Here is a 24,203-nt window from a genome sequence, read left to right as displayed (position 1 = left end):
AGTCTCAGGGCAGTTGGAGCTGCCAAAAGTTTTTAAGTATCATAATTATAGGATCAGGATGGGATTTGAAGAAAACTCTGGTGGCAGCATGGAGGATAGAAATAAGGTGGCATCATCTTGTCATCCTTCTTGCACCAGGTGGGTCTGGGAAATCGGCTTCCCCGCTGTCTGAGCGATTGGCTGGGGCGAGCTCCCGCGCTGTGCAATGGCAGTGGCAGTGATGACTTCCTCCGGGCTTTGTCTCCTCTCGCTCTAGGGAGTCTCCAGTGGACTGCAGTGTTAGCAAGTGCAGCAAGCTGGTTGGTGGAGGCGAGTCCAATGCCATGAACTACAACAGCTACATGGATGAGAAGAACGGTCCCCCTCCTCCCAACATGACCACCAACGAGAGGAGGGTCATCGTCCCCGCAGGTACTTTGGAACCAGGCTGCTGGCTTGCATCCACATCCTTACTCTTCTGGGTTAAAGGGTAGGCCTGTCCTGGTAGCATCTAAACCTTTACCTGGTACCCTGTTCTCTGTGGAAATGCTAACTTGGGAAAGTGGCACTTCTTACTTTCTCCCCTAGCTGCCCTCCAAGGCAGTATCTCAATGTCATCAAAACCCTCAAGTGCAGATTCCAGAAGCCCCACCCTCAAACAGGTCACATCACAGACTCTACTCCTATGTCAGTGCCTGGTCCCATAGGATGAGGCCTGCAAAGAGAGCAGAGGCAAGGCCGTTTGAAGCCAACAGGAGTCCCAGGAACCTCCAGACACATCCACCCTTTGCCTTTAAGGAGAAACGTGGCTACAGAGATCTGTCATGCCCATCAGGCATGTGCTTCCTGGCATCTGCAGGGTTCCACCTTTCCAAAATTATAGCCAGCTTCAAAATAGAAATAACTATATTTAACAAATAGAGCGCCTTAACATGTGTGCAGCAAGTTATGTCATTATGTAAAAATAGCCTATTTTTTCATAGGTATTGGTACTGTTGGTTACAGAAAATAAAATCATTGTTTAAGCCTTCAGCGTATTGGCTGGACACTCTGCCTCGGCTAGACTAGCAAGCTCAGCCGCCTGGTCCAAAAGGGAGTTTGAAAACTGCAACGGGTAGAGTTAGTGCCAGGTAGAAGGAACTAGAACATCCAAAGCTTAAACAAAGTGAATTATAGGGCAGGGATTATAATTCATTTTACCAAAATAACTTTACCAAAAAGGCAAAGCCCCTTCCATTTGGAAAAGTGTAAATACAGTCGTGAATGAGGGCAACGATTACACATCTCTTTGAGGTGATCCAAAGGCACTTGCTTCTTGGTCTAGGAGGCATGGTTTTGTGTGGGCCTCTCCTCCCTGGCCCTTTGTATTATATTTATTTTCCATGGGAAGCTGTGTCTCATCATCTGTTGGAACTATAGCCACACCCATGTGTCCTGGGCCAAATTCAAGGTGTCAGGGATGGGAAGTATGGGGATGAGTGAGGCAGGAGAGAGGTGGGTTAATGGGAATGTTTCTGCACCCTATAGCACTGGAAAGCTCTTCATAAAGCACTTTTAGTTTCCTTCTTCCACAAGCATCATGTGATCTCACAAGGAGGAAGCACAGCTCCCCTTTATTGAGCACTTTCCAGGTGCTAGGCCTCATGGAAACTGCTTTATCCACATTGCATGACCTGTATCATTTAAAGCTTGATCTCCTCCGGGACCTCAGCTAGGAATTGTTAGCTCGGGTGCATTTGTAAGGTCCAAGAGGACTGTGTCTTTTCCCTTCTGATCAAAAGAAGGCAGACAATGAAACTGTACTACAGCGGACATGGTGGGAACCCTCCGTACTCCCCAAAGCCAAGCCAAGCCTCACCAGTCCTTTGCTTATTTAGTGTCAAACTCCCCTGCCTCGCCAAACAGCGGCCAGCATGGGAAGGGGAGGTTCAGGACCAAAGGCGTTAGGGGACCAGAGATTGTCTCTGAACCAGATGTTGACACCATCTCATTTCTGTAGTCACTTTGGCGGGGAGATAGGAAAAGGGGACAAAGGTGGTCAGAGTGCTTGGTTGGCCCTTCAACTCTGAATTTGTATTGTGATGCTTTCAAAAAGAATGTCAAAATATCAGTTTTCAGTGGGCCAAGGTAACTGTAGCAGTAATAATGAAAATAGTATAAACTGATATCAAAGGGTTTTTTAAAACACTTTGTGTAATGATTTCATGAGCTATGGATTTACTTCATTATTTTACCTCTGGCTCATTCTTTAAGCATTATCCTCAGTTTGGCTTCCTCCAGGAGAGCCTCCTGGACATGAGGAAAAGTCTCATTTAAGCAAGTCCACTGATCAAGGAAATAAAACGTTGGTGGAGGACGCAATTGAATTTGTGGTGGGATTTTAAAACAAGTATATATGAGGATCCTAGTTAACCGCCAGGTCTAAGTTTGGATGGGAAGAAACTGGGACTAAATCATCTAGGAAGTCCCATTTGGAAGAGTTGAGCATGATCCAGAATGGAAGATTTATAATTCATTGTGCTGTAAAGGCAGAGAAATGATATTATGATAGAGCTCAAAGCAAGGGAGGAAATAATAAAATTAATTAAATATGGGTATAAAATCTAATCTGAGGCCTTGGAGACTGAAAGTGAGGAATTTGGAGAAGCCAAGGAGATCAGATGAAGTAATATGCTATGAAATCCAACCCCCCAGCCCCCACCATTTTTCTTTAGAATTCTGAAGTTGTACAGAATTATTTCCAGTTACCAATGGCCCATGCCTAATTGTTTTGAACTTGTATAACGAAGCTCTAAGACAAGGGTGTCCAAACTTTTTTCAACGTTTTTCACCAAGGGCCATATGCGGTAAAATACACAAACAGCCGGGCCACTCACTCGAGGTGAAGTACGTATTGCCTCACCTGGTTTATTTAAGTAAACTAAATATATTTTTGGAATTTGCTGTGGGCCAATTAAAAATGGATTGCAGACTGTAGTTGGCCCGCGGGCCGCAGTTTGGACACCCCTGCTCTAAGAGGAGCTCTGTTTTTTGCTTAATAACAGAGTAACTCACAGGTGAGTTCAGGCAGGATCATGAGAAGGCAAGAGAACAGGTTTTGGGTCAGGGGATGTCCCCCCTCAACTAAGTGAGGTCCTGGGAAGACTCGGATTGGAACCCCAGCTCAGCATGGGACTTACAGATGAGCTAAGTACTTAACCTTTCAAGACTCCACTTTCCATCTGTAAAATGAAGACAAAAGCCATTTTGCAGGATTTTCTTGATAAGTGAAAAATAGGACACGTGGAGCAGCTGGCACGTAGTAGGCACCCAAAATCTGGACAATTACTAGTTGCCGGGTACTGGGTTGTGGTATGACAGTCAGCAGCAGCCTGGGAACTATAACTCCAGATTTTCCTCTCCTCATCCTCCTCTTTTGCCAGCCCCTCTGCCTTCAGCACAAATACAGCAACCACTCCACGAATGGGCCACTGACGGGCACTTTACAAAGTAGACGCAGCCCCTGCCACCCTGATTCTCACATATAAAAACCAAGGAGAAATGGAGAACCCGTATCAGACAAGGGCAACCAGCAGAAGCTCTGAGTAAAAGCACAGGGGAATCACCTCTGGCAGCCCAGCTGCAGGCTGTGAGGGAGACAACAGAACTTTGCTTCTTTCCGCTTGGCCTCTCCTAATGGTTCAAACCTGATTCCTATTTTTTCCAAGAAACTTCACAGACTCTTAGCAGGAGAGGGTGAGGTGGTTGAGAGGTAGCACAGATATTCCTACCAAATAAATATACTAATGAAACAGGCTCAGGAGAAGCTGGGGCTGACAGCTGACATATAATGTCCAATTTTCTCTCCTCCTCCAGGAAGCCTTCCATGACTTCCCAAATTCACACTATTAACCTCCACTTATGATTGCTTCACCTGCCACCACAAAATCTATTGCCTAATTATGTGCTTTCCTACCGGAATGTCTGACGTGGATAGGTCGTTTATGAGGCCAAGAGCCATGTTGTTTTCATCTATGATGAGCATGTTTAAAGTGTTTACAGGATTCGCTAACAATTGGTTGCCGAGGAAAGGAAAGAGGTGGCCTCCAGAACATGATAAATGATAAGGTGGAGCGCCTCTACCTGCTGTGGAACATGCTGGACTCCTCACCAGCACTCGCAGTGCACACATTCCCTCTCATACACCTACCTGGGTGAGAAGGAATTATGAGGGTCCTACGAGGATGTGGCCTCAGGTCCTTACATTTTTGAAGTTCCCTCAAGGGCTAAAGGTTTTCTCTCGGACAGCATTTCATCTTTGGGGATTGAAATATCTTAAAAACGCTTGGAGAATGAACACAGCTGTCTCCAAAAGGAGAAAACCCAGGCTGGATTCATGTTAAGGACTTAACGCCACTGGGTTTCCTATCTGCGCAGATGGACTTGCAGGAAAAGTGTGTACAGATGTGTACATCTCTCTCTCCATCTGAGAGATCCATTTTCTTCTGTGAAATCATCAATGTTCTCAAGATACAGATGGTTTCCCTTTCCAGAGACTTTGGTCCCTGGGTCTGTGGAACTGTGTTTATTTTCATTTTCATGCCACCATTTCTCAGGCAAAGGTTTCAGTTGCCTTCTGAAAGCTTTAAAGAGAGTGTTCTGTCAGGCCCAGAGTGAGGCAGCTAAGAGGCTCCCCAGAGTGCTAAATGGCTCAGGCAGTGACAGATGCCGTGCAGCCAGATGGGGGTGCTGGGAGGAGCATCTGGGAGGGACCCCTCTTTCCCAATGAAGTTCCAGGGAGAGGGAGAGAGGAAAAGAGACAGGAGAGAAGAGAGACACAGAGGGCAAGGAAGGAGGGAGGGAGGAAGACAGACAGAGGCTCTCCAGCCTTCATGAAGTGGAGGGAGCCTCACCTGCAGCCCTTGCTAACAGGTCTTTTCCCCTGCAGACCCCACGCTGTGGACGCAGGAGCACGTGCGGCAGTGGCTGGAGTGGGCGATAAAGGAGTACGGCTTGATGGAGATCGACACAGCCTTTTTCCAGAACATGGATGGCAAGGAACTGTGTAAAATGAACAAAGAGGACTTCCTCCGAGCCACCTCCCTCTACAACACAGAAGTGCTGTTATCACACCTCAATTACCTCAGGGAAAGTAAGTGCCCTCTCTGTTTCTGGGCAGTGAAACAGCCCTATGGTATAGCCCAAGTCCCCAGGGCTGGGAGAGAGCTCTGCAAGGCTCATTCCCGACAAAGACCAGCTTCCCCTGGAGCCAATCCGGGAAAAGAAATTGGGTCCCCTGCCATCCATCAGTTTATGTTGGGTATATGCTGCAAGAGCTGAAGGTTTGGGCCTGTAAAGTTACCAAGGTCATATGGGCTTCTACAGACCCTGCAAGGGGGCTGACTCAGTCCCATAGTGTCAAGGGAAGTAAAATGAGGAACGGAGAAGTAGTAAGGAGCTGTGGTCTACAGGGGTCTGCCAGAGACTGGTCACACATTTCCCATGAGGACCCTTTCCCAGAAACTACTTTGCCCTGTAATTGTAAATCGATGGGTGCCCTGGCTGAAATTTTCCTAAGCAATGATTTAGCGTTCCTTCAGTAAATCTAGATTCATGGATTTAGGATTTAAGGTTTTCAAAATTTACACATTAGCTTCCTCTTACTCTTGGGGTCACCCTGATACCTCCTACCCCACCCTTACGGCTGCTACCTACACACCTTTCTTAGATAAACAGGGAAAGTAGCAGATGCTACAGGTCTGTTAGGATCTGTTGCAAGCTTTCTCCTGGCACAGTGAAAAGGAGAAGACCTTTGGAAAGGGAGAGTTTATGAAAGAGCGTGCACAGTTGTCCAAAGGATTTCTCCAGTATAAGGGTTCTCTAGCACCAAGCAACCAACAATTTTATTTGATATAAAACATACACAGAGGTAGGAACAGAATTCTTTTAGGCCCGTTAATAACCTCGGCCTTAATTCTTCACCAGAAATCCAGGCCAGGTGATATATCAATGACCACAAGTATTGAAGGATGATTCTGTGGCCAGAAAAGATGAAACTAAGATTTGGGAGTTAAAGCAACAGGAAAACAGATGTGGACTCATCATACGAGAGAGCTTTCTAATAGCCAGCCAAAGATAGGCACAGCCTCAGGATGCAGCGTTTGCTGTCAGAGGCTAAGGTCGCTGGGATTCTTAAAAAAGTTAAGCTTCAGAAGGAAGGAGTTGCATGATTTTAAAGCCCCTTGAAAGCTGAGATCTTTGGGCAATGCCTGTGGGCCACTTTTCCTGATCTCCTGGGCTCGGGTTAGTTAGTTCTTCATTTGCCCTCCGTTATTCAGTGGGTCTTCAACTCGCTATTTGTGTAACCGTCTGTGCGGGGTAGGGACACATACACACTGGCTTTGAAAATTAAAAATTTTAAAAATGCCTTCAGAAGTTTCCACCGGTGCCTCTGGGCTCTTTGGTCACCTCTCCAAGGCGTCTGGTAACCAGTGGGAGAGTGTGGATGATGCAGTATATATTAACAGCAGAGCAATTACCTCATGTCTGAGTCTTGTTGCAACATGAGGTCAGCCCAAGAAACAACCATTTCAAAAGAGGGGGCAATTTTCCACCCAGTGTTTCTGAGCTTTGGAGAATTCGCATTTTCTAACAATCTGTACTTCTCAGCCTTTAAGTATTTATAGAATTTTCTTTTTTAAATAGAATCTTTGAATAGAGTTTTATAATAATGCTAGATGGGCAGGACAGGGGTAGAAGTGGGCACGAGACAGAGAGACCAGCAAAGCAAAATCACTGGCCGAGTCTGCCTTTCTGTTTCTCCTGGTATCACATAGCAGGAGGTCCAGGCATCACTGGCTCCTTCTCTGCCTTTGTGGGACAAGAGATGGATAGATGCTGCATGGTCAGCGTGCTCAGAACACAGAAAGGGTTTAATAATTTGGGGCTCCATGGCAGATGCCCTTGTGTGCGAAATGTTCAAGCAGATTCTGACCTGATGCAGGGAAAGCCCATTCGTGCCATGTGATCCCCAAGGGCCTGCGTTCTGGCAGGTCATAAACAACCCAAGTCCCCACTAGGACTTCCTATCACACAAGAACCCACGCCACAGAGCCTGCAGTAAGACCAGCACCTGCTCAAAGGGCCCAGGAATTTGATAAGGTGGTCACTGAAAACCATTAAGGAGGATCTCTGTTGGAGGAGAGCAAATAATCAGGGCAAAGGAGTAAGCAGGTGGTGAAGAAGTGGCGATCAGAGAGTGTCGTATTGTGGGGGTACAGGTAGCAGGCAAGGAAAAGTGGGGGTGGCTTCTTTTGTCCTTCTTTCTTTTTAAGAATATTTGTAGACATTAAGGAAGATGCCCCAATGAAATTTTTAAAAACGTGAAGTTTCCAGAAAGGAGATTATTAGTGGAGCAAATTACCAGAGTTGAAAGAAGATGGAACAAAGCACATATAATGATACAATGTTGAAACAGCTAAATAGATAGTGGCCTGTGCATTGATATAAAAACCACATCTGCCTGCAAAAGCAAAAATTAAAATGCTTGTATTAAGGTTCAAACACACTTGCCCCAGCATAGTATTGTAATAGTCTAGAGGCCTTTTGAGGAATCTGGATTGAAAATGATCCACTATCCTGGAAAACAGTTTGGATTCATGCTTCTTTCTAATTGGTGTCTACCTTCAGGGTCCCTCCTCTGGGACCCTGTGGCGTTGGGTGGTGGGAGGCCTGCTAAACGACTGCGGGAGGTCATATGCCTCGTGGCCGTCTGCTGCCTGGGTTGCTGGGAACTCCCTAGTGTGACCAGAGTGTCTTCAAATGCTTTATTGTTTTTCCAGACCCACTTCCAGCGGATGTTTTGTGCTCAGGCAGGGAGGCCAGTGCTTTGGGGAAAGAGGTCGGGGTAGCTGAGCTGAGGAAGAGGGAAGGGGCGCTAATGCCTTGTGCTTTATCACCTGTGCTTTTATTGAGTAGCGGTCTGGGGTTCAAACATTTCCACTTCGGCAAGAAATGGAAGGAAAACAGCTGAGCTCCCCCTCCACACAGATGGAGGAATACTATGAGGCTAAGGAAAGTCATCAGAGGAGAATTGGAGACCTGAGAACTTAGTTGTATGTCAGAAGGCTCCAGATTCATTGTGATTCTCCAGTGTCTGATCTTTCTGGATTTTAGCAGGAAAAAAAGGAAACCTGATAGGTTAAGAAGCTCTGGCATCACATTTACACTTTCACAAAAAGTGCCTGAGTACTTATTCTGGTTGTCTGGGGGCAGGGCGGGGGGAGCTATACTTTCAATACCAAATTTTAAATTAAAAAGTGTATTTTCCCAGGGCAGAGAAGAAATAGCAATGCCCCAGGCCCCACTATACCCTGTCCGATGGCCTGGCATGTTAGCATTTATCCAGCCTGCCTGGAGGTGCTTGTTCTTCAGACCTTGGCTTTTCAGCTATTCACGACGGAGTGGCTGTACCCTATACTGTCCCTCTGTGACATTGTCCAAACTTGAAATGGGAGCAGGATGGTGAGGTCTGGGCCTGAGGAGGAGGCGCACACAGTACTCAGGATGATTCTGGAGTCTCCTAGGGACACCAGGGCTCAGGTGTGCGTCTCCCCAGGTGTCATTCTCTGTACATGGACAGGATGCCCCCTTGTGGACACCACATAGGCACCTATTTATAATCCCCATTTTAAAGCGAAAGCTACTGAGGCCTGGAGTGCTTCAGAAATGTGTCTCCAAGGCATACAACCCTTGGAGAGCAGCCTGATATCTAAGACCCAGGCCTCTTAAGTCCCAGGCTGAAACCAGGCTCACAGCCTCACCTGTCAGGGGAGATGACCCAATAGAGTGCCAGCACAGTTCCCTTTGCTACTTTAGAATTGCCTCACTCCCCTGGGGCTTCCATGTTAAGAGCCAAGCCACTTTCCCCACAGCATTTTCTGTTTTTATTTGTACCAAGAGATAAATGCTTTCGGAAAACTTTCCTGTGGTCTCCTGGAATGAAGCAGATTAAGCCAAACCTATCACCGCACTAACCCTGTCCTTCTCTCTTCCCGGCGGCACCCCACACTCTGAACCTGACTGGCAGCCCTGCAGTATCTCTCTCAGGCACACCCCATTTGGCAGAGGCCATATTTACAGTCCGCGGGCTGCGGGAAATGAGATTGGGCCGGACCTCAAACAAAGTGAGAGCTGTCCCAACTGGCAGTTCAGACTCAGGGCCACAGGGGGGAGTTTGGGGTTTCTGGGAGCCCAAAAGGTCCTGGGTGGGGCCCACCAGAGGCAGCAGGGAAAAGAGTCTTTTTTCATTGCACAAAAAGTTGGGTTCTATATGTACAACTGGGTCTGGCCTGTGAAAAAATGCTAAGAAACTGTTTTTAAATAGCGGCGGCCCAAGAGAATGAAATATGTTGTGTGACAGGGAGACCACAGAGAAGGTATCTATCTTGATTCCCATTTTTAATTTAAACTAAATGAAAAACACATTTTGCGTCTTGTGGCATTCCCACCAGCAGCCTCAGATGGTCGGGCAAAGGTGATGGGTCCGGGTCATTAAGCTGGTGAAGTATTATCCCTTCCAGGCCCAGGTCTGACCAGGAAAGGAGAACAAGATCTCAGCGGAACAAAGGGCCAGGTTTCCCTGGACTCAATAGTCAGCTGGGCCTTGCCTCCCTCCTCCCTCTGCCCTCCCCACCCGAGCCATTGACACAGCACAGAGAAAGGGGAGAGAGACCCAGATTTGATAGGCTGACTGTCAGGGTGGGAGATGGGAGAATTCTCTCTGAGGCAGGAGACAAAGGCTTTGGCACTGGGACACTGCTGTTGCCTCTACTCCAGGTGTCTGGGATGAAGAGCAGGTTAGGTGGGGACAATACAAAGCTGAAGAAAGTCCGACTGTTGGGCTCTACCCCACACCTGCAAAGCTTCACTCTGCTCATTTCCATCTTCTTTCAGATCCCAATACGGTCTCTAGTGGTGGATGGACTCAAAAATGGAGATTTATTTTGTCCTTATGTTTTCACATTGGGAGGATCATTCCATTCTCTGCAGCAGCCACATGCTTTTCAGCGCCCCAAATAAATAGAAATACACATATACCTACATACATACACTAATACATAAGCAAAGAAGCAAATAAACATTTTAATTGAAGTGTAACACACAAAAAAGTGCAAAAATCATAAATGCACAACTGGAGGAATTATCACAAAGTGAATTCACTCACTCATATAAGCACCCCCAGGTCAAGGAACAGACTAGAAGCTCCCTTGTGCCCCCTCTCTGTCACCACCCCTTCCTCCCCAAAGGTGACTATTGTGCTGACTTCCAACACCATAGGCGAGTGCTGTCTGTTTCTTAGATTTAGCCTGGCGGCTGCAAGGTCCACTGGACCAGAATGGGACTCTTGCCTCCCGGGCTTTCTGGTTGTGTGATCCTGGGCAAATTACTTGACTTCTCTGAATGTTGATTTCCTCAGCTGTGAAAGGGAATCGTGTGCTACTGGCTTTACCCGGCTCATGTAAGGATTAAGTGAGAGAATAGATGTAAAGTGTCTGGCACGGTGAGCATTCCACGAGTGTTGGCTCCCTTCCCTCCTCATCTCAGCCCATTTACTCTGAAGAGGTGATAGCCGAAAAGTATAGGAGCTCAGGGCACATTAGCCTCACGCAGAAGGAGACTCAAAGCAGGAGAAAGCAATCCACAGCCACAGAGCAGGAGGCCAGGCTCCAGGGAGGATCTCCTCACATCAGAACAAGTTACCTTAAGAAAAGAGTGTGCTGTGCCACCCTCCATAGCCTGAGGAACTAAAGAAGAATCAGTGAAGAGAAGGGAATCTTGGTCCCTCGGGAGGGAGGTCAGCTGCCCCTAATCAGCCCCTCCTCGGGGAAGGCAGCCTTTCCTTGTAGGAGTGAAACTTGAACCACGAACAGTCTTCAGGGCAAAATCCTTTTCCGAGGTTACCATGAAATATGTATTTCATGCAAGCTTTGCAGAGGTCAAACAACCCTGGCTTTCTGGGAGTTTCCTGTGGAATTCACGTGTGCCCAAAGAAGAAGTTTCACCACGGGGGAAATTTAATAAATGTGGTTTATCTAAGCTTCGTGCTCTCAGCTAAATCTGCACTAATGACTCAGGCAGTGTGCTCCTCCGAGACCATCATTTTTCTTTATTTGCTCTAGCCGTGAGGTTTCAGCCTGAGGGAGAGAATGTCAGGAGCAGAGAGGCAGACATTCTTGGTTACTCCTGAGACTTTTTTCTATTCCCTTGGAACATTTGGTTCCATTTCTTAACCTCCTTCCAGTCATGGAGGATTATTTCTTATTGCAGCAGAACCCGTTCATAACTCTAATTCCAGAGGATAAGACTAATGCTGGGCAAGCTCTTTTATAAAGGGTTTATTGTATGTAATTGTGGTGTCTGTGGGAGAAGTGATATAAAAATAGTAATGATAATAGCTAGCATTTATTGAACACTTATTATGAGCCAAGGTCTTTCGGGGCAATTTATACATATTATTTTATTCAATCCTCACAATGCCATATTAGGTGAGTGTTATTATTAGCCCACTTTATATATGGGGAGGCTCTGGCTTAGAGAGATTAGGTAAATTGATGGAGGTCACAAAGCTAGTAAGTGGTAAGAGGTGGGTCTAATTTTAAATTCTCATTTGTGTAACGACTATATTAAGATGAGGTTGTGCCAGCCTCACTTTGCCCATAATGCTTTTGAGAATGGAATAACCAAACGCATCTGGTTCTTGGATGTGATGTGCATGTGACTGTCTCATTTCTAAAGTGGTATCTACATAGCCACACTTTGGCATCTAGCGGGCTCAATACCACCACCAACCCCCTCCTCTTTTTTGTCTGGAACTATTTCAGAGTTAGAAGTAATAGTCGCCCAAGCCAGAAGTCCTAGGTTCTAGGCAGTTGGATGATTTTCATAAAATTCTCTCCCTCACGGTCTGGCTGGGAAGGGCACACATTTTCTTTGAGGCACACAACCAAACGCCCACAGCTGGGTGAGGCAGCAGCTCCATTCCTGCATCCCTTCCACGACTTGAGACTAAAAATAAGAGTGTCTGACAGCCCATTCCCTGTTCCAAGCCCTGGCACCCTAGTCAGTCCACTCATCCACAGGGAACAGGGAAAAGGATTGTTTTGAAAGACTTTTTTTAGCCTTAAACACTATGTCGAGCTTATCGTGTCCTTTGTAAGATCTGACCCTAGCCCTGGTCTTGAAATCTTGAAAGCACGTCAGAGTTTCCCCAGGTGACTCTCAAGGAGAATTGCGAAAAAAATAAAAATAAAAAAAATACCTACACTTCACAAAATAAAACTCTTGAATTTGTTTGAAACTAAGGAACAAGACTAGTTTTAAGAAAGAAGGGAAACTGTTTCTTAATATGCAACAACAAAAAACCCCTATCAAGTCTTTAAAATTCCGGCACGCGTGCGCGATACAGACTAGGTCTGCATTAAAGTTTAATTTTAAAAGATTGTATATCAGCACTCAGGGATGGCAGAAAAGTGTATTGTATATGCTTCATGTTTAGCTGTGTTCTCTTAGACACATGCAAAAGTTACCATTGGGAGAACTACCATCTCCAACCTCTTTCCAACCCCTAAGTCCCCTCCCCCACATGACTATCCAAGCTCCTCACCTACCAGTGAAAGGACTTGCACATAAACCCAGAGGCTATCATAGCAGGAAGGATTGTACTGTCTTCTCCAGGGCCTGGCAGACTGCAAGCTGCAGGTCAACTCTGGCCGACTCTGGCCCATGCACAAAACAAAACAAAAACAAAGAAGAATGTGCGACAGAAACTATATTTAGCCTGCAAAGCCTGAAATAGTTACTATCTAGTCTTTAAGTTTGCCAGTTCAGCCCCTTCATTTTTATGATGAAGAAATCAAGGTCTAGACATATAAAGTCGCTTACGGGGTGTTAGTGGCAGAACTGGGATAGGCCCTGGTGTTCTGATTCCCTGTCCTGTGTTCCTGCCATGACATGGTGTGAACCCCGAGAACTTCTGAACCATAAATGGCTGGTGGGGAGAGCTTGTGGGTGTCTGACCCACAAACATTCTGTGCTAACTTACTGTGACCCTAACTCCAGGAAGCTAACCCCAAATGGATTACATTAATGTTTTCTTTCTCTCAGGGAGTCAGCTGTCCCTCATCCCATCTCCCTGTCTATTCCCCTCCTACTCCCTTCTCATTACATCTCCTGCTCTTGATCTCAGAAGAACATTTTGGTTATAACCTGCTTTTGCTTTGCCTTTCAGGTTCACTGTTGGCCTATAATACAACCTCCCACACAGACCAATCCCCACGACTGAGTGTCAAAGAAGGTGAGCCTGTATTTAGAATTTTCTTCAGTACCAGGCATGTCAATTTCCACACTGTTAAGATGGGTCTGGGGACCTCAGGTCCATGCACCAACTCTCTTGTTCCACTCAGCTTTTTTCTAACGTATGAGACAAGAAGCCAAAGCTTATCCTGCTGGTGCCACTCCTTGCAAAACTATGACAAGGTTTTAAAATAGCTTGCAATAATATAAAGATATGGCTTAAAGTTGTTACTCTATGAATGAAAATGTGTTGGCTTTAGAATGAAATGGATATTGTTCACTTTCAAAGCTGAAAGTTGGGTCTTCTCGTTGAAGATAATGAAATGAAGATTTCAGGGATTCTTACAATGCCACGTTTTAAAGGTTTTTTTGGTTTTATAACAAATTTTAGCAATTCCAAAGTGGTGATTTGGGGATTTGGTATAGTTGGTTTAGTTTGGTTGTGAGAGAAATAAAACAATCTCAGCGAACGATTTTTGCCAGTGAGGGTTTTAGCAAACATTACAAGAGCATTTCTCAGCATCTTTATTTATGAAACAACATTGTAAAGATTTATTGCTCTGGACACTGTGTTAGATTCTAGGCATTTAAACAAGTGAAGAATAGTTTAAGGGAGAAAAAATGTGAATAAAAATATCCATGCAAGGCAAAAGAAAAATTCCTCGGAGGATGGAAATTTTGTGTGGGGACTTGAAGAATGAATAGGAGTATGGCAGGCATTCTCTCTGCTTTGCTACTTTTTCTTTAATGCACACCTGCAATAATATAGAATGAAGGCAGAAGTTTTCGGTTTTGGTTCCATGTAGAATAGCACAGCATACTACTTTAAAGGAACGTAGGGCTCTTCTACAAGAAGAAACTTCAAGACCATTTGGTTCAAAATCCTCATGGGTTATGGAGGAAACACACCCAAAGAGCCTGGGTATCTTGGCCAAGGTCACACCTTTGATCACATAGGATTTTGTGTTTCCTGTTAACATGTTAAAATCAGATGATGACCAAAAATTTAGTGGAGAAAATATACCACATGATGAATCTGATTGTAAACTTTCATGGTTTTCATTTGCTTCCTTCTCCCCTACCCGACCCCAGGCCAGTCTTATTTATGCTATTGTTTTCCTTTCCAAATCAGATTTATTGAATTTTGCCATGAAAACTGAGTTATATTGATTCATTCTATAGTCCAAGCCACATTTTACTTGATGACCTGTTTAACATCATTTTGCAAATGTCTATAAGAGAGAAAATGTATTATAGTGACAAACATACTCGATTGGAGGTCAGGGCACATTGGGCTTACTTTGGGGAAAGCACTTCATCCCCTGAACCTTAGTTTCCTGTCAAATGAAGGGGCTGAACTAAATCAGTTTGAGTCAAGCCCAGACACTCGAGATCTTGGCTTCTAAGGTGATCACCTGGGAGCCATGGGGTGCGGGCTCTGCCTTTATTCAGAGCCAGTTTGCTTGATCTATTTCAGTTATGGAACTTCATTTCATTTGAAGATGAGACCCTCTTCTTGGAAGGGAGGGAGGAGGAAGGAAGGAAGGAAGAAAGGGAAGAAGGAAGAGAGGGAGGAAAGGAAGAAGAAAGGGAAAGAGGAAGGGAAGAAGAAAAGGAAGGAGGAAAGGAAGAAGGAAGAGAAGGAAGAAGGGAAGTAAAAAGCGAAGGAAGGAAGGACGGAAGGAAGGAAAGAAGGAAGGATGGAAGGAAGGAGATCCTTGGAATTTCCTCCAGTTCCACAGGCTAAGGCCTGCTGACAATATCGGTATTAACTAATGAGACCCTGGGGCAGAGCCAATGAGAGAATTATTGATAGTGGGTTTAACATACAGATTTTAGTTTAGCAGCTAGTTAGTCTGAGTTGAACTGCATGAATAACCAACTCATTACTCCTCCTCTAGAGGCCTTAGCTTTTTGCCCTCTCCTCTACCTGCCATGCTGCATTTCCTTCCCTTGGTCCTTTTGTGTATACTGAGTGCATTTGTAAGGCCACCGGGCTTATCCAGGCATTGCGGAAGCAGCTCGTTCTAGTAGCTGGGTAGCAACCCCTCTTCTGCAATGAATTAACTGTAGTATCCAGGCAAACACGCTGCCAGGACCTCATTCAGGTGGTGCTGGGCATTTATCTCCCAACATCGGCCCTGGCCTCTAGAGACGATTAAGGCTGAGCTTTGCAGGTGCATCTTTTGTCCCTAATAACGCTTTCCACTTGAGCTGTCTTGCTGCTCTGTAGCCTCCCCCTTGTGTGGTGGTCTGAATCTGTCTGAAGGGCCATCAGCCACAAAACAAAGTACATTAGCAAGACAAAGCTAACCAAGCTTCTTTCTCTCTCCCTCTATTTCACCCTCCTCCCCACCTTGCTCTTTTCTGCTTTTCTCTAATCGCTACCTTTATTTCTTAAAATATTAAATGGAAAAATAAAGAGCACACATCATGCAACCTTAGCTCCATCTTGTTTAAATAAGACACACACAGAGCCCCAAACAAACCCAGAGTTCATCTAAAGCACCAGAGCGTGTGTGTGCATGCGTGTGTGTGTGTGTGTGTGTGTGTGTGTGTGTGTGTTTTACATAAGGCAGGTGCTGGCATCGAACACAAAGAAGTTGAAGAGATGATTCTATTAATGCTTCTTCAATGCATTTATCAAATTAGAATGCCTTTTGACTTTAACATGGCATAATGACCCTTCCAGCTTGTCTCTTAAAAATGATTGCACTTTCTAAAGGTTATTTGTGCTCAAGAAGTAAGACTGGTCTTTAAAAATTAATTTATAACAGTCTTTAAGCCCCTTTATATGAAATGTTCTGTGGTCAGAGATTGGACCCAGCTAGAACAGTTGCGCTCTCTCTACCTTTAGTTATCAAGGCTAATGCACTTAAATAAAATAGGTTGGAAGCAATTATTGCCCATTTGCAATATCAATCACAACTGTCATCTATGTAGGATTCTGAAATGCCTCAGACACATTCACATTCTGTGTCTCTGCTTTTGAGCCTGACAACATCCCTGGGAAGTAGATATGATTATCTCCATTTGACAGACAGGGAAAGTGAGGCTCAGCGATAAGTTGCTCACTGAAGGGCACACAGCGATTCAACAGCAAAGACTCAAACCCAGGTTGTAGGATTCAAAATCCCTTGCTTCAGAAGTTCGCCCCGACAAATACAGCCTTACCCTTCTAGCTAATTTTTCATGAAAACAATACCTGACCTAAGTGTAGTTTGCGCAGATTTGAATTTTTTCCCATTATTTTTCTCTGCCATTTTCCCACTATCATCTCCATCTCTGTCTATTCTCTTTTGCCAAAAATGAGTTCATGTGCAACACCTACTTGGCACTACCCTCTAGTCCTACCTGCACAGAGAATCACCAGAGAGCTTTTAAAAATACTAATGTCCTAGGGCCAATATTGCTTGACCTCACTCAGAGGAGACACCTTGAGGAGGCAAGCAGGAAGTGGATTGGTGGTTCCCAGGCGCTGTGGGGAGGAGGAATGGGGAGTTATTATTTAATGGGAACAGAGTTTCAGTTTGCAAAGATGAAAAGTTCTGCTGGTGATTGTTGTACAATGTGAATGTACTTAATTCCACTGAAACATACACTGAAAAATGGTAAATTCTATGTATGTTTCGCCACAATAAAAATGCAAAAAACAAAACCAAACCAAAAAAAAAAACACATTTTAAAACACTGATGTTCAGATCCCAAACATGACAGTGAATTCAGAATCTCTCGGAGGGACACGTGGGCACTGGAAATGTTTTTAAAGTTCTCCAGGTTACTCTGATAACCTGCAGCCAAAATTGAGAAGCCCTGCTGTACAGTGCAGACACAAACTAAAAAGAGGAAAACAAGATCCATCTCAGAGCCACTCGAGGTTTTGTTGGAGACACAATAGGCACTTGATCTTGACCTTTCGTGGCCTGAAATCAACCTTGAAAAGGAAGAGCAGGACCTATGGGTGTACTAACCAAGATGGAGGCTGAGTGAAGGGACAACCTCCTGATCATGATTCGTTCTTTTTCACCATTGTCATTGATGGTGGTGTAATTGTCACTGACCTGACAACTTTACACTGGTGTTATCAGTTCACATCTCAGAAATTCCTTTTGTCTGCGTCCTCATTATATGTATCTGGAAAGTAGACACGTGGTGACTTGCATTTACAGGGAGGACACTGGGGTTCTAGAAGTTAAGTGGCCTTTCCAAGTGCATACGTGTCCTGGAGCCAGGACCACTGACTCTCCAAATATTCTCTCTGCCTTCCACACTGGGATGCAAGTGCCGTCTGCTCTGGGCACAGATCAGAGCTCCACCTTGCTTTCAGGGTAAACCCTTCCCTGGGGCGCTCCCCATTCCCTCAGCTGGACATCCAACTTGCAAGAATCAGCAGATCTCTCTTCCAGAGCTGCTTTGCATGCCTAAACCCTCATTTCCTCAGGTCCTCATGCTGGATCTGTTTAAATACCTCTGACTCTCCAAAAGTCAGAGGATATTGAGCTCCTTGTTTATTAACTCCTGGAACTCATAAATCCGCCATGGCCCGTGTAGCCCCGAGCTTCCAGCCCCAGCCTGGGAAGCCGTTCAGGACCCGCTGCTGAATGCAAAACCGCTTCTCCACTGCAGGTAGATTGCCTGCCTGCAGAATGGCCATCTCCAGCAGTTGCCTTGGCTAATGGATAAAAGGTCTGTCTGCTTACATGTTAAGTATGGGAAAGAAAGCGGGCGGGAGAAATTCCTTTCTGCTGTCCTTTATAGTGAAATGCCTCACAGGCACTGAAGATCGTGCTAACGAGAGCCCTGCTTCTGTCAAGGAGGTTTCCAGATGGCAGGGGCCTGTGCACGTAGCAACAACCCTTTGCAGCCCTTTACTGCTGGCAAAGCATTGGCAGGCCCATTATCTCATTTGCGCCTCACGCCATTACCATGAGATGGCAGAGCTGGTATTATTATTATCCCCTTCCGTAGATAAAGCAAACAAGATGACAGGGTTCATTTGAGGTTCTTGGAGCAGAGCAGAGCTCAAGTGTAGGTCTCTGGTGTTCTTTCCTTCCTCCACACTGCTGCTCACATCATTATCTCAGCATACTCAATCCAAGCATCTGACAGCTTCTTAAACAGCCTTTAATTAATGCTCTTAATTCACCTGAGGCAGGTATTGAGCTCATATTTCAGCATTATAGCATATTGGATATAGTCCTCAGGCTCTGGACGCAAACATACTGTGTGACTTGGACAAGTCACTTGATCTTTTCTGCTTCAGTTCATGTATAAAATAAGGATAATTTTAGTGCCCCTTCAGGGATAATATAGTACCCACAAGTAACTTAGAATGGGGTCTGACACACCAATAAGTGCTCAATACAAGTCAGCTCCATGAATTATAACAGTAATTACATTATTATCGTTGCAAAATAATGAGAATATTTTTGAGGATTTACAATATGATAACACAATGGTTGTGAGTGATACCATGCCATATAACATGACGTGGTGATATCATGGATGAAACAGCCAAGTTGCTTCAAATCTTATTAGGGAGAGACACATATGGAGCTATTAAGGAAGAATATGAAACTGCAGATCATCAAATAGAAAAATGCACACAAGAAGTTCTCTGAGATTAATGAGGAGATGAAAAATCCTTAAATGCTAAAGGTGAACGTGCACTCCAAACTTTTCATGTGACAAAAGAGACATGAGGCCGGAGAAAATGTGGGTCCAGCCAAGGCCACATGGGGAGTGAACAGCAAATCACTCGGTACCCGAGTCAGGAATGGACCTAAAGTCTGTGATTTGTGCCCTTCTCCACCCCATTCCCTCATCTCTTCATTTATTAAGAACCTACTTGTTCATGGGACACTGTGCATGGGACACTAGGCTGAGCCCAGGAAATATGGTGCACAACCAGCACCTACTCACACAGAGCGTATAGTCAGACATACAGACAGATCAGTGAGTGATCAATATTGTATATTGGAGTCTGGGTGATGTGTCACTAAATCTGGCCGTTTCCTCCTGCATTTACATCGTCTATGGCGTGTCCTTTCTGGTTTAATTTTAGAGGCCAATGGGAGGCCTCTAGAAAGATGCAGCATGGTAGTGCTAGAAATGGACAGTGAAAGAAAGGGAGAATGGTAGACACCAAAGACACCAGCCAGTGTGCCAGTGTGCCTGGGTCTGTTGTGTGTGGGGTGGGGTGGTGGTGCTGCGGTGCTGGGGGCTGTAAGTCTTCAGGTTGGGTTTGGGGGAAGGGACCCAGCTGAGCTCCTGGGAGGCACCAAGACCTCAGTGTAACGTGAGTGTGAAGAAGGGAGCCTGGGCTGGGACTCTCGGTGGCCTACACGAAGCTGAAAGACCAAGTACAGTTGGATGTCTCACTGTGAGACAGGAAGCTCAGCAAAGGAGCTGAGAGCCAGGGATTTTGCTTCAAAATAACCAGGGCTGAGGAGGGGAATGGGTGGGAGTCAAGCTAAAAATAAGATTGGCCATGAGTTCATGCTTATTGAAGCAGGATGAAGGGCCCTGTGGGATCCAGTAGACTTTCTCTCTGCTTTTCTATATCTTTGAAATTTTCTATAATTTAAAAGATGCCCCAAGATGTTTTGTTTTGATGGGAGAAAATGTAGGTGAGTGCAGAATATTTATTGCTATAGCCATGCACCCTATGTGAGAGAGAGCCATGTGTGGGAGGGTGGGTTTGCGGCAGCCTCCTGACTGGTAGGGGGTAAGGGAGTGTTCAGCGTGGGCGAGGGCTATGTACTGTTGCCCTGGCTGGGGCGGCATGTGGGGGGTGGTCGGAACACGTGTGCCCGTAGGAAAAGGCCTGTAATACTGTGAGGTAATCTCCTGTTATTTTTAGGGAGTAAATAACATCTCTTATGCAGCAGGTTATGTGGCTCCACAGGCTCTGTCTATGTCAACTAACATGCACTTAAATTTGAGGGTATTGAGGCCTCACAGGAGGGCCTGTTAAGAACTTTGTCATTATATGTTTTTCCTTTATGATGAAATACCTCTAATCCAGTTTTAGCAAAAGCAGGGATGATTGCTGAATGTGTGTGTGCTGTTTCTGCAGTCCAAAGGCAAGATTTATGATTATAGAATAGACAGTAGCTTGCTCTCTTGTTGTTTTTTTTTTTTAATTGTTTTCCTTTGAAATTCCAGAGTTAATGTTTTGTCTGCTTTCAATCTGACCTGCTTTGGAGAGCTGTGTGTGTGTGTGTGTGTGTGTGTGTGTGTGTGTGTGTGTGTGTTACCAGAGAGAGACTGCGAGAGAGACAGAGAGAGAGAGAGAAAGAGAGAGAGAGAGAGAGAGAGAGAGAGAGAGAGAGAGAGAGCTGGAAACAAAGAATCGTTGTCTCTAAGCTGCAGCAGGCAGGAAACCCCAACCCCCAGGGAATTCAGCCAGCCAGCCCTGTCCCGGAGTCAGACTCCAGCTCTCTGAATTCAATTTGACAGCTTGTCTGGGACACTTTCTAAGTAACCATTATCCTTCCTTTCTCTAAGTAAAAGAACTGTTATTTTTTTCCGTGGGTGTGCTATGTGCGCTGTTATCGCACATGTGTGGGTTACACAGTGACTAGGACACGCTTTCTCTAAATTATTGGAAACACTTAGCCTGTTTCCTAAGACAAGTGTAAACTTGTTCCAGGATAATGAGGCAAACGACTTTGGACCATTATTGTACCATGCCCTTGTTTGAGGCAGGTATAGAGGAATTTGGGGCACTTTCTTCCCTCTGTTGCAGTTGAGGCATGAATTCCCGTATTTGAAGGAGCTCTTCCATCTCAGGAATAATTCAAATTGTGTACATTTTATTCCTTTGAGGATTTTAAAAAATATATGCAAAGATATCTCCTAATGACCATTCCCCTCACTTTCTGTGTTTGATTGATTATTTTAAAGAAATATACCACCATGCATCTTGCTGCAAGACAGATTTCAGAGGGATATGCTTGTCAGCCTTGGGCCCCCCCCGGGTTTGTGTGGGGCTGACAGGCACAACCAGGGTGACCACCTAGAACTCAGGGCGGGCACTTCTTTGTTCTGTCCCCTCCACTTACTCAGACCAGTTGACTTTGCAACCAGAGTGTGAGGGATTGTGAGGCAAAATCAACCTTTCCGGTGTGTGTATTTGAAGGCTGCCCAGATTGATCTATGCAGGATCCGTAGAGGCACAAGTCCCAGAATAGTCTAGATCACTTTGGGGTTCAGAGATGTGACACCTTTGCCCAATAGGACAGTTTTGCCCATTTAAGATCTGACCGAAAAATTTGTCCTTCAAATGTGGATTTGTTTTCAAAGAGAATATTGAATGTTTCCCCGTTTTCTCTTTGCCAGTTATACCCTTTCTCTCTTGTGTCATCCCCCCACTCCATCCATATCCTAGGAAGTCATACTCCTCCTTTAAGGCCCAGGTCAGATGACCTCTCCTCAATAGGGTCTCATCTACCTCTTCCCCTTGTGATTTTCTTGGACTTACTGTTTTCCCACTTTAGTATTCAACAGATTCTATCATAACACTCTTTTGTCTTGCAACACCTGAAGTATATTGGAGGTAGGAATTTAGACAAGGTCATTGGATCAATGGATGAAAACTATAGGTAAAATGCCTTGGACTACTCCCCAAGAGTTTTCTAACTCTTTGTGATATTTCTAAATATGGGAATCATATTTTGGTTTTGTCTACTGCAGATATGGGCATGGTATCTGCAGTGTCTACCCTTCCTCTCTACTTTGCCTTAAATTTCTCCTTCATTTGACCCCAAGATGATTCCTCCAAAGCTGTGATCAGCCCCACCCATGAACCGAGGGAAGAGCTTGCCAAGAGCAGATTTCAATCACAAGATGGTATCCACTTCATCCTTTTGGCACCCCCCTTCCTTTTAAAAATAAGTTTAAACTCCCATTGGAGACCCTTCAGATCTGGGTCCTCTTGCTATGTGTGCCAATGCAAAAAGAGACCGAGGCCAGAACAAGGCCAAGGGAAAGTGATATTACAGGGTACATTTAACTTCTGCTCACTTTAGCCTTCCTTTCCTTGCCTTTCTTCTCACTGTCCCCCATAACACTAACTGCTAACATTCATTAAATGCTTACTGTGTGCCAAGAACTTTTCTATTCACTTCACACTTATACTTCATAACAACCTTATTTAGTTGGTACTATTATTATTTCCATTTCACATATGAGAAAATTGGAGCACAGATAGGTTAAGCCCAAATCACAAAGCTAATATGAAGCAGAACAGGCTCCATTAATGCAACCCCCCGCTTCACCCCAGCAGTGACAAGGCTCCACAATTGCCTCTTCCTAGTCCTTCCATCACATTATGGAAAGGTCCATTTCTTCCAGAAAGCTGATCTCATCTAGTTGTTAGGATGATAGGATTAATCGATTTCTGCTATGGTCCAAAAAAACCCCAAGAATCTGACAATGTACTCAGTTCTTGCATTTCAGGAAGCCTAATTTTAGGTGATTTCACAGAGGTTCTTTTCACTACTATGCTTTATAGTTTACATAATATTATTCATCCTTTTGTGTTTAATATTACATTTAAAAGAATTTTTAAAAGATTTAGAAAAGGAGCTGGTATATTGAGTAACACTCTATCAATAAGAATTGCAATAAACTAAAAAAAAAAAAAGAATTGCAATAAACTTAATTTAAAAAATGGGGGGGGGGGATATTAGTCCAATAAATCTAGCTGTGAAATCTCCCTCAAATTATAACAGGTAAGCAGTCCCTTGCCTCTATAAGCTTCACTGACCCATGGTTCTCAAGGAGAAAGAAAGGTGTCAGAATCACCTTGGGACCTTGGTAGGTGAAGGAGCCAAGGAGGAAGTTGGAGTTGAGCATCTTTGTTCTCAGAATAAGCTCCTTCCATTGCTTCTAAAATCTTCTCCCCCCAACACACCCCCACGATTGAGAGCCAGTGTTCCACTTGAATAATTAATGGAGAAGAAATATGCCTTCATTACTCTGCATTGGCTCCCTTTCTGCAACCAGTGTTGGCCTCTCCTTGTCCCTGTGCCAGAAGGCACCCAGGCCCCTGGTCCTATTACTGGCTGCTTAGAAGTTCCTCCGTTGGCCTTCCTGCCTTCCCTGGACCTGTCTTTTGTCTTTGTTTATTAAAGCTGCTCTTAGATGCTTCCTGGAGAAATTAGGAACCTCATAGGCACCAACTTGTTCTACAGCAGTAACGGTTGACAATGAATGCACGCGCCCTGCTGTATTTTAATAAGGGAAAATGGTTTTAAACTTCAGGTGGGAAGGGGGAAAGGTGCAAGGCTGTGGGAAAGGTGTTTGGAAGCAACTTGACCTCTAGAGGACCTTTCCAATCTGAAGCAGCCAGACAACTGCTCCCCGCACCACTGCCAGGGAGGGGCCTCCCATGACGGTGAGTGCTCGGTGAGGTGGAGCTCCAACACAGTTACATGATTACTCCAGTGTCTCGGTGGCATTTCACACTTACTAAGTGGGCCGTTCGGTTCCCGCATTTCCAATTCATCTCCAGAATCTTGACTATTACTATTTTAGGTCTCCCATGGCTACCAAGTTTCACTTTGACGCAGACCTCTCATCCTATTCCAGATAGCAAAGCTTAGACTCAAAATGAAGTTGGTCTTAGTTGACGTAACTCCATTTCCATCACCATGTCTTGGTTTGTAATGTAAATTAGAAGTGACCCTGTGGGCTGTTTTGAGGAGTGGGGTCCCAAAGTACTTTGGAAAGAAAAGGCTAGGTCCACAAGGGATCCAGGTAGCCCACTGGTGACCATCTCAATGCAGAGTATTCCACATACATTTGTTTTGCTAAACAAACTGATTTAGAAATTCTACAGGGAGGTTGTTTGGGGGCAGTAGTAGCTGGAAAGTGTTTAAAAGAAG

The 24,203-nt window shown here is 45.0% G+C and overlaps 1 protein-coding gene across 5 annotated transcripts in view; it reads left to right on the top strand.

Annotated features, from left to right (window-relative positions):
• The window catches only part of FLI1 (Fli-1 proto-oncogene, ETS transcription factor), a 121,235-nt gene that overhangs the window by 78,546 nt on the left and 18,486 nt on the right, over positions 1–24,203 (top strand). For all 5 annotated transcript variants that reach the window (XM_019714818.3, XM_019714820.3, XM_088800832.1 and 2 more), the window contains 3 exons: positions 257–411; positions 4,907–5,110; positions 13,247–13,312. In XM_019714818.3, the coding sequence (XP_019570377.1) occupies positions 257–411; positions 4,907–5,110; positions 13,247–13,312 (425 nt within the window). The remainder of the gene's footprint in view (positions 1–256; positions 412–4,906; positions 5,111–13,246; positions 13,313–24,203) is intronic.

Source organism: Rhinolophus sinicus, chromosome 9 (assembly GCF_057876585.1).
Source record: "Rhinolophus sinicus isolate RSI-liver-muscle chromosome 9, RSI-T2T, whole genome shotgun sequence".
Taxonomy (NCBI): Eukaryota; Metazoa; Chordata; class Mammalia; order Chiroptera; family Rhinolophidae; genus Rhinolophus; species Rhinolophus sinicus.
Note: the sequence above shows the minus strand (reverse complement) of the source record. Positions and strands in the feature narration are given on the sequence as shown.